The following is a 9,961-nucleotide window of genomic DNA, read 5'->3' as shown; positions in this document are numbered from 1 at the left end:
TATTACTAAACGTCAAGCAGAACAAAACAAGACCGCAGCATGAAGTTGAAGAGAATGAAGGGGATGGGCACCTCATTAAGAAAAGCAATAGGACGATAAATAATATATAGGGATGAGCACAGGCGGAGGGAGGGGAAGGGCCCGGGTTGGGCCTTAACGACGCCCTAAAAAACTACAATTCCCGAAAGGCTCTGCTTCGTGCGCCCCCCCCCCGCGCTAATGACGTCACGGCGCACGGGCGGGGGGAGGGGGGAGGAGGCGGCCGAAGGCGCAGGCGGCTTGGTTCGGCCCCGTCCGCCTCTTCCGCCGGCCGGGCCCGACCACCCGACGCTCCCCCCCTCTCCAGGGCCCCGGCGGTAAGTGCGGCGGCCGGCGTCGCCCCCCGCGCCGAATCGACCATTCCGGGGGCTTACGTTCCCCGCCTCGGAGGGGCTCTACCACTGCGCCGGCGCGTGGGGGCGCCCCGGGGAGGTTAACGGGAGCCTACCAGGGGCGGGGGGGGGGGGGGGGGTGGACGGTACCACTCGTCCTGCCCCCCGGGGGCGCCCGGAGGGGCTCCCCCATCCCCACCTCCAAGAATGAGTGGAGGGTAATTTGCTCCTTCGAGGCTGGCGTCTCGTGGGGCGGGGACTGGCCTCCGCCGATGCCGATCCGCCCTGCCCTCCGGGGGCTTCCAGTCGGGTGGGGGAGGGCCCTTCCTTGCTCGGGACCAGCCGGCCTCCAGGAGGGAGGGAGGAAGAGGAGGAGGTGGGAAAGGAGGGGCAGACCAGACCCCTCGACCCCCAGACCCTCGAGCAGCTCCACCCCACCCTGGACCTTGTCCCCCACCCCTGGGCCTAGAGGATGAGGATGATGGTGAGCAGGAGGGGGCCGACGGGGCAGGTCACCCCTGGGCCCACCTGCTCCCACCTGGCTCTTCCTTTCTCTCCACAGATGGGCACCACTAGCCCCTTTCTGGCTCAAGCGCCTCTCTCCCTAACTCATTCCTTCCTTTGAGGTAAGAGAGGTGGCCTCGGGACCCCGGGATGGGGACGCGTCGGAGGCGCGGGCCTCTCCCGCTCAGCGGCTTCGCGCCTCCGATGCGTCCCCAGGTGACCCCCGGCCGGAGGATGCTGCTGGCGACGATGTTGGCGAGTGGCCCGCGGGGGCCCCTGCTCCTGCCTCTCCTCTCGCCCGCCCTTCGCTTCCGCTCTACCTCAGCCACCGACGTGCACCACGCGGAGTTGGCCCGGGAACGATCCAAGACCGTGACCTCCTTCTACAACCAGTCGGCCATCGACGTTGCGGCCGAGAAGGTTTTTCTGTCCTTTCGTTTAAACGGTATTTACGCGGCGCTTGCTAAGCAGCGTAAGCGGCTAAGCAGCAGCAGCGTTCTCCAAGCACGCTTGGAGAAGCAGCGTGGCTCAGTGGAAAGAGCACGGGCTTTGGAGTCAGGGCTCATGAGTTCGAATCCCAGCTCTGCCACTTGTCGGCTGTGTGACTCTGGGCAAGTCACTTAACTTCTCTGTGCCTCAGTTCCCTCATCTGTAAAATGGGGATTAAGACTGTGAGCCCCCACGTGGGACAACCTGATTCCCCTATGTCTACCCCAGCGCTTAGAACAGTGCTCGGCACATAGTAAGCGCTTAACAAATACCAACATTATTATTATTATTATTACGCGCCGGACCCCGGAGCGAGCGCTGGGACGGACGGACGGATCGTCAGGACCCACCTGGGGCTCGCGGACTTTATCCCCGTTTTACAGATGAGGCAGTTGAGGCAACAGAGATGTGAAATGGCTGGTCCGGGGTCTCACGGCAGACGAGTAGCGAAGCCGGGATTAGAATCCAGGTCCCGGTGATTCCCAGGCCCCGGGCTCCATCCGCTAGGCCACGCTGCTTCTAGGTGTGCCGCGGGCTCTGGGCCGGCGTGAGGTTTAGATAAATTTGTGGACTTATTGGACCAGAATGGGACGTAGAGGGAAAAGCTGGGGGGTGACAGGTATGAGATTCCAAAGCATCAGTCTGCACGTCCAGCGGGGGCCTCCTCCCTGTTGGAAGAAGCCGCTGTTGGAGACAGAAGAGTGGACTAGATGACCCCAGGGATGACCTTTATTTCGTCTGTCCTCGTGTCACGTCAGCTGAGTGTAGCAGAGGGGCAACGCTGGCTCTGGGAAGAGCTCACTCTGCCTCTTCCTCCAGGCCTCGGTCCGTCTCACCCCGACAACGATGCTGTATTCTGGACGATCGCAGGATGGCAGCCACCTGCTGGTAAGAGGCCCCAGACCCTCGGCATCCAGTCCCCTGCACCCTCCCCGGGGTAATTTGTCCTAACCGCCCCGCTCTCCCGTGCCTTCCAGAAAAGTGCCCGATACCTCCACCACGAGCTCCCCGTCCGCATTGCTCACCGGATCAAGGGTTTCCGGAGTTTGCCCTTCATCATCGGCTGCAATCCCACTATCCTACATGTGGTATGGCCCGGCTTGGTTGGGGAAGGGGTTGGGGGGAAGGGTGCGGCTCCCCAGACTGCCAGGGAAGGAGGAGAATCCCCCCCGTCCAGTGCCTCTGGGGGGAGGAGCATTGCAAAATTTCAGGTAGAGAGAGATAACTGAAGGTGAGAGTGAAAAAATTGGCCCTACTCGTTGAGAAGAGAAGGGGAAAGGGAAAGGATCAGACGACTGGGATGGGAGAGGAGTGTAGGGGAAGTGCGAGGGACAGAGGCGAGGGGGTGGGGCGGAACTGGCCTTCTCTGGGTGGAAGAGTGAAGAGGAAACCGTCAGAGTCGCGTGATTTAGGGACACAGAGTAGCTGTTAGTCCGGAGGGGTTTGGGAAGAAACCGTCTCTCGGTGGCCTAGTGGAAAGAGCACGGGTTTGGAGTCTCTTCTCTCTTAATATTAGATAAGCTTGAGTTCCTGTAAGCTCATTATGAGCAAGGAATGTGTTATATTGTTTTACTCTCCCAAGCGTTTAGTACAGTGCTTTGCACACAGTAAGTGCTCAATAGACATCATCTATTGATTGAGTCAGAGGACCTGGGTGCTAATCCCATCTCCGCTTCCTGTCCACTCTGTGGCCTCAGACAAGTCACTTGACTTTTCTGTGCCTCAGATACCTCACCTGTAAAACGGGGATTGAATCCTCCGATTTAGACTGTGAGCTGAATGTGGGGCAGGATTGTATCCAACCCCAGCGCTTATTACAGCGCCCGGCGCATAGTAAGTGCCATTAAAAAATACCATTAAAAATAAAAAAGAGGGGACAAATGAAGATAAGGAAGCAGAAGGGGGAGGATGCGATTACTGGGGGATGCGGGGAGTCGGAGAGCAAGGTGGAGTGGGAATTTGGATGCGAGAGAGACGCTGCCAGGCCCAGTTGAGGGAGGAACGGAGGACCAGGAAGAGGGAAAAGAATCGGATTACTGGGGAAAGGGATGGGAATTAGATAGGACTCGAAGTTGTCAGAGTGAAGAGAGATCTCCGTACGCGATGTGGAGTTGTAGGACGGTGGCTGAAGCGGGGAAGATGTAGTTTGGACAAGAGATTGTGGCAACAGAGGGAAAGGGAAACCACCATTTGGAGGTGGAGCAGGAGCTGGGGGAGGCAAGGAATAGTTAGATCTGGAGGAAGTGAGAGAATAGAATGAAGACGTATGAGAGAGGTGAGAGACAAACTGTTGAAGAGTTGTAGAAATAGAGAAGAATCTAGGAAATCTGGGTAGGAGGGAAGAATGGGGAAAATAGAGTGTGGGGGAGGTGGACAAAAGTGGGCTTTGGGCCACTTTTGAGAAAAACCAATCCATCCGTAATATTTATTGGGATCCCACCATGGGCAGGGCACTCTTTTAAGCACTTGGAAGAGTACACTAGAACTAGAAGAAAGGATCCCCGCCCTTAGGACCTTATAACTTAGCTGGGGAGATGGATGCTAAAGATAGAAGCAGATAAGTGTGTATGTAGATAAGGGTGTGATTACCGGGTGCTTTTACTTCTTGGAGTGAAAGTGGGGAGGAAATAGGGTAGGGAGATGAGAAACTACCAAAATCTCAGCCCAAAGTGTCATCCCGGAAGGCTTGTTCCCTAGACATTAGAGGTGCCCCCCCATCCCCTCATCCTGTTGTTCTCCTTTCAGCATGAACTCTACATCCGGGCCTTCCAGAAGCTCAGTGACTTTGCTCCGGTGAGAAATCCTGCAGGCGGTTGGAGCTGAGTCTCTAGGATGTAGGAGGGGCACCGGGGGTCAGGGGAGGACCCTGGGGGCTGGGTTTTTGGAGCGGGGGGCTCTTCCCTTCCCTCCCCCCCTCACTCCGCCTTTCTTTCCTCCTTCCCTCCCTCCCTCCCTGCCTGTCTTTTCAGATCAAGGATCAGGCGGCTGAGGCTCAGTACTGTCAACTAGTGCGTCAGCTCTTGGATGACCACAAGGATGTGGTGACCCTGCTGGCTGAAGGTCTACGGGAATGCCGAAAGCACATCCAGGTCAGAGGTCCAGAAGAGCGAGGGGGCGGGCCGCCCGGGACTCGACGGGAAGGCGGAGGTTGACGGGGAAGGCCGTGGGGCGGGCCGGGGCCGGGGAGGAGGTGCGGAATTCCCGGGTCTCATCCCGGCAGGATGAGAAGCTGGTCCGGTATTTCCTGGATAAGACTCTGACCTCGCGGCTCGGAATTCGAATGTTGGCAACTCACCACCTGGCCCTCCATGAAGATAAGGTGCCTGGGGCTGGGGGCGGGACACCTGGCTTCTGAGGGAAAGTCGGGTGAGGGGTGGAGGATCCTTAGATTCTGGGCAGTGTCTAGAGGCGGCCGAGGGCGGAAGGCTGAGATCCTGGCGGTGGCCAATGAGGACTGGGTGACTGTGTGAGCCGCCACCGGACTGGACGAGGCCTCGAGGAGCCACGTGGGTTCAGTCAGGGTGAGGAGAGGACAGAGCCTCCCGGGAGGGAACGTGAGCCGCAGACCCGAGCAGATGGTGTCTGAGCCAGGAAAACACGGAGACACGTGAATCCGATCTTGGTCGGGAGGGGGAGGGAGTCGGTCAGAAGGAAGCAGAGACACCTGTTTCCCAAATCGAGGCGGCTGGGGCTGGGAGGAAGGAACCGGTTCGGGCGACCCGATCTGATAACGATGCGTCTCCGCAGCCGGACTTTGTCGGCATCATCTGCACCCGCCTCTCCCCAAAGAAGATTATTGAGAAGTGGGTGGATTTTGCCAGGTGAGAGGAGAAGGAGCCCCTGGGTTCCCGAGCCCTGGCCCTGGGTTTGTGGAGCTGGGAAGGGGTTGGATCGATGCTGCCCTCCCTGTGGCGGACGGGAAAGCCGGAAGGCCCGGCCCAATCTGAAAGGGAAGTGAGTTGGGTGTGGAGGGGAGAGTTGGGACCCTGCGAGGGGGGCGTGAAGCCAGGGGAGCCCAGGATTGCTCACAAGTGCTACAGTTCGGCTCCCTCCCTCCCCAGCCCAAGCCAGGCTGCTTTGGTCCTCACCAGCTGATTTCCTAGAACAAGGCAGGATGGGGGGATTTGCCCTACCTGGGGGGGGCAGAGGTGGAGAGCTGCTCAGTCCCCGCAGATGCCCCCTCCCTGCCCCCAACCACCCTCCTCCCCGCAGGCGCCTGTGTGAACACAAGTACGGGAACGCCCCGCGGGTCCGGATCAACGGGCACGTGGCCGCACGGTTCCCGTTCATCCCGATGCCGCTGGATTACATCCTTCCCGAGCTGCTCAAGAATGCTATGAGGTGAGCGTCCTGCCTTCCCCGTGCTCCGGGCTTCTCTAGTGACCGAAACTCCGGGTCACGGGGACGGGGGCTCGGGGCTGTGGGCGCTGGAGCCGAGAGGCTGCAGTTGGCAGGTTGGGCGAAGCGGCGTGGCCTAGCGGATAGAGTACCAGCCTGAGAGTCAGAAGGACCCAGGTCCTAATCCCGGCTCCGCCACTATCTGCTGGGTGACCTCGGAGAAGTCATTTCACTCCCAGAGAACCAGCGTGGCTTAGCGGAAAGAGCCCGGGCTCGGGAGTCAGAGGTCGTGGGTTCTAATCCCGGCTCCGCCACTTGTCCGCTGTGTGACTCTGGGCAAGTCATTTAACTGCCCTGTGCCTCAGTTCCCTCATCTGTAAAATGGGGATGAAGACTGTGAGCCCCGGGTGGGACCACCTGATGACCTTGTATCTACCCCGGTGCTTAGAACAGTGCTTGGCGCATAGTAAGCGCTTAACAAATACCATCATTATTATCACTTCTCTGTGCCTCAGTTACCTCACCTGTAAAATGGGGAGCTCTAGGTGGGGCAGGACTGTGTTCAACCCGATTTATCTTGTATCTACTCCAGCGCTTAATACAGTTCCGGCACATAGTAAGCCCTTAAATATTACTATTATTATTAGATTGGGACCTGGGAAACGGGAGCCAGGTGAGCTGGAACTGGGAGACTGGAGTGGGACGGGTGGAGCTGAGAGGCCAGAGTCTGCCGGGTTGGAGCTGGGACACCGGAGCCGAGAGACCGGAGTGGGGATGGATGGAGGTGGGAGGCGGGAGGTGTCTCCGACCTGCTTCTGGCGTGGGAAACCCTTCCCCTTTCATATCCGACAGTGACTGTCCCCTCCTTCAAAGCCTTATCGGAGGCCCATCTCCTCCAAGAGGCCTTCCCAGACTCGACCCTCATTTCTCCATCTCCCTCTGCCTCCTGCATCCCCCTTGGGCTTGGATTTGCTTTATTCACCTCTCCCTCAGCACTTTTGTCCATATCTCTCATTCATTTCTGTAAATGTCTGTCTCTCCCCTCTAAACTCTAAGCTCACTGTGGGCAGGGAACGTATCTTCCAACTCCGTTAGGTTGAACTCTCCCAAGGGCTTGGTACTGTCCTCCGCACACAGTAAGCGCTCGATAAATACGATCGATCGATCGGGAGGTCCAACTCCCACGTCTGGTCTCCCCGCCCAGGGCTACGATGGAGAGCCACCTAGACACTCCCTACAACGTTCCCGATATCGTCATCACCATCGCCAACAATGACATCGACCTGATCATAAGGTGTGAGCCCAGACGCAGGAGCTGGGGTGTTGGGGGCGGAGGGGGTGGGCAGGGGCGAGAGGGAAAAGGGGGGGCCAGGGCGAGACCAGCGGGGCCGGGCTCTGTCGCTCAGGATCTCGGACCGGGGCGGGGGCATCCCCCACCACCACCTGGAGAAAGTCATGGATTACCACTTCACCACGGCGGAGGCCAGCGCCCAGGACCCCCGCATCAACCCTCTCTTCGGACAAATGGACATGAACAGCAGTGGCCAGACCGGCCCCATGCATGGGTGAGGCTCTTCCCCAGAGCTAGCTGCCGCTCGCGGTCTGCTTGGCTGCGGTGGGCCGACCCACACGCAGCCACCGCCCCCTCCCCGTCCCTTTGTCTCTCTCTCTCTGTGTCTCTGTCTCTGCGTCTTCCCCTCCCCGCAGCTTTGGCTTCGGCCTGCCCACGTCCCGGGCCTATGCGGAGTATCTGGGCGGCTCCCTGAGGATCCAGTCCCTCCAGGGCATCGGGACAGATGTTTACCTCCGGCTCCGACACATCGACGGAAAGGAGGAAAGTTTCCGGATCTGAGTTCCCGGATCCTTGTGGAGCTTCTACCTACGGCCCGGGGGCCTTGAGGGCTCGCCGGACTCCGGATCTCTCCTTCCCCACCCCGATCTTCCCTGGGTCTTGGGGGAACGCCCCGTTCCCCTCCACAGCACGAGCACGCCCACACACACACATACACGCCCCACATCCCTTCTCCAAGGTCCTCCCGTGACCCTGGACCTGACTCTCTTTCCCCTCCCCACCATCCCTCCACGATTGGCCGGACACTTTTCCTCCCCCACCCGCCCCCAGCCCCGGTCTCCTCAAGACCCGCGGCTACCGGGCCCACCGGCCGCTGCCTGCCGCTCACTTTCTTGTGACCTGCGGAAACCCCTCCGCCCTCCCTCTCAGTTGACTGTTGCACCTTCTATTTCCACCAATGCCCCTGCCCTTCACACACACCCTCCCCCCACCAGCCTGGGCACTGCCCTCTGGCTACTCAGAGACCCTCTCCTGCTTCTCCTGACCACCTCCCTCTCCCTATAGAGTCTGATATTGGAAAGGGTGACACCCGCTCCCTTCCCCAACCGCCCCCCCCCCCCCCCCATCTCTCAGGCTCGTCCATTCCCAAGGGGGGTCGGGAGAGCAGGGTCCTCTCAGCCACTGCCTTTCAGGTTTGCATTTCCGTTTGAGGGCTGGGCCTCTCAGGGCTCTGGCTCCACCCTTGTTACTACGGGGAGGGGCGTAGGGGGGTCCGCGAGACCCTCCCTGAGGCCCACCCCCATACCTCTTGCCGTGTTCGGATGATTAAAGTGCACATTTCGAAAGCCCCCCCGGGGGGACGGTGTGTGTGTCCTAGAGGAGGCGGGGAGGGGAGGAAACTGGGGTTCCAGCCCCCAGCTCCCTCCGCTCCCTCCCCTCCCCTCCGCTACTCTCATCTTGCACCCCTCAGCCCCCTGGCCTTCCCTTCCCTCTCCCCTACCCCACCTTCCTCTACCCCTCCTGCTCCATTCGGCTTGGTCAGGGTCTCCGCTGGTTAGGGCTTTGCGTTTTGTCTTTTGAAGCTTTAGGGGCTGATGCAGAGTAGTGTAGAAGCCCCCACCCCAATCAGCGGCAGCAGGGATTCTTCCCATTCCTGACCTGCTCCACCTTCTCAGCTGCGCTTAACTGCTCACCGCCGGCGTTTATTGGGGGCTCCAGGGCTTCTCCTGGACTTCCTCAAATCTCTTGGGGAGGAAGGACCCTCCCCCTCCTACCTGGGAGCTGTGTTGGTAGCGGAGAAGCCCCTGGCGGGGACCTTCCTCACCCTCCTTGGCTTCCCTCCCCTTCCTGTCGCCATTTCAGCCCTTTGCTCACGTCCGGCCTCTGGCACCGGAGCGCGGCCGCCTCACTGGGGGTCGTGGACCCCTGGGGACCCCCTGGGAGCGATGATGGGGGCTGGGCCCGAAGGGGTGTATGTGAGTCTCATTCTGTTTTGCGAGGGGTGTCCTGACTGCTTCTCTCCAAGACCACCACTGTGTCCCATGAGCTAGCTGGAGGCACCATCCCACTGATGTTGGGAATCAGTCGTTCAGTTAACAGTATTTATCGAGCGCTTACTACGTGCAGCGCACTGTACTAAGTGCTTGGGAGAGTATAACAATTAGCGGACATGTTCGCGGCCTGTCACGAGCTTACAGTCTAGAGAAGCAGTGTGACTTAGCCGGTAGAGCATGGATCTGGGAGTCAGAAGGACCTCGGTTCTAATCCTGGCTCCACCACTTGTCTGCTGTGTGACCTTGGACAAGTCACTTCTCGGTGCCTCAGTGACCTCGTCGGCAAAATGGGGATGAAGACTGTGAGCCCCATGTGGGACACGGACAGTGTCCAAATTGATTCGCTTGCATCCACCCTGAGCACTTAGAACAGTGCCCGGCACAAAGTGCTTAAAAAATACCATTGAAAAAAAGGCCCTTTCAGGACCTCAACCTAAGAACTGTTTCCTCTCACAAACTATAGTGCCTGCCCAGCCTCGATTTCTCCCAGTTCTGTAGCGGGGGGGGGGAAGCACGTTGCTGTTTTTAAAAATCAACATGGCTCCAGGCCTGTAAACGGGGCGCGGCCTGCCGGAAACTGCCCGGCCCCCTTTACTGGACTGAGGGTCTCCCAGGAATTCCCAAGCCGGGAGTTGGGATCCACAACTTCCAAGGGTTGGGACACCTGGGACGGGTGCCAGCCCGGGGAAGAATAAAGGGAAAGGAACTGGCCTGCTGTGGGGGCTTTGGAAGAGATGAATCTTTGACAGGTTTTCTGAAGGATGAAAATCAACTCTTTTCTACGGGGGACAGAATTGGTGAGGAACGGGATGGAAGAGCCCGCTAGAAGGAGGATGTCCATCAGTCACATTGTGCGCTTACTGTGTGCAGAGCACTGTACTAAGCGCTTGGGAGGGTACAGCAGAGCAGTGTAA

At 59.1% G+C, this 9,961-nt stretch overlaps 1 protein-coding gene across 3 annotated transcripts; it reads left to right on the top strand.

Moving 5' to 3' along the window:
- Positions 1–255: 255 nt before the first annotated feature.
- On the top strand, positions 256–8,343 carry BCKDK (branched chain keto acid dehydrogenase kinase). Of its 3 annotated transcripts, none has more exons than XM_029057701.2 (13): positions 256–356; positions 934–997; positions 1,092–1,295; positions 2,184–2,252; positions 2,342–2,452; positions 4,110–4,157; positions 4,334–4,453; positions 4,585–4,683; positions 5,112–5,185; positions 5,577–5,705; positions 6,907–6,996; positions 7,109–7,267; positions 7,410–8,343. In XM_029057701.2, the coding sequence occupies exons 3-13, from the start codon at positions 1,110–1,112 to the stop codon at positions 7,552–7,554; spliced, it is 1,230 nt and encodes a 409-aa protein (XP_028913534.1). In that variant the 5' UTR covers positions 256–356; positions 934–997; positions 1,092–1,109; the 3' UTR covers positions 7,555–8,343. The 3 variants fall into 3 exon arrangements, with proteins under 3 accessions (XP_028913534.1, XP_028913535.1, XP_028913536.1); XM_029057702.2 differs by lacking the exon at positions 256–356 and adding an exon at positions 553–589; XM_029057703.1 differs by lacking the exon at positions 256–356 and adding an exon at positions 837–855.
- The last annotated feature ends 1,618 nt before the right edge of the window (positions 8,344–9,961 follow it).

This window comes from Ornithorhynchus anatinus, chromosome 2 (assembly GCF_004115215.2).
Source record: "Ornithorhynchus anatinus isolate Pmale09 chromosome 2, mOrnAna1.pri.v4, whole genome shotgun sequence".
NCBI lineage: Eukaryota > Metazoa > Chordata > Mammalia > Monotremata > Ornithorhynchidae > Ornithorhynchus > Ornithorhynchus anatinus.
The sequence above is the reverse complement of the archived record's forward strand: the minus strand, read 5'-3'. Positions and strand labels throughout refer to the sequence as shown.

What these genes read in the sequence shown, in the direction of transcription:
- BCKDK (XM_029057701.2), top strand. Translation starts at nt 1,110, where the DNA reads ATGCTGCTGGCGACGATGTTGGCGAGTGGCCCGCGGGGGCCCCTGCTC. An exon ending in AAGTGGGTGGATTTTGCCAG is followed by an intron (nt 5,186 to 5,576) that starts GTGAGAGGAGAA and finishes TCCTCCCCGCAG; the next exon opens with GCGCCTGTGTGAACACAAGT. An exon ending in CAGACCGGCCCCATGCATGG is followed by an intron (nt 7,268 to 7,409) that starts GTGAGGCTCTTC and finishes CCCTCCCCGCAG; the next exon opens with CTTTGGCTTCGGCCTGCCCA.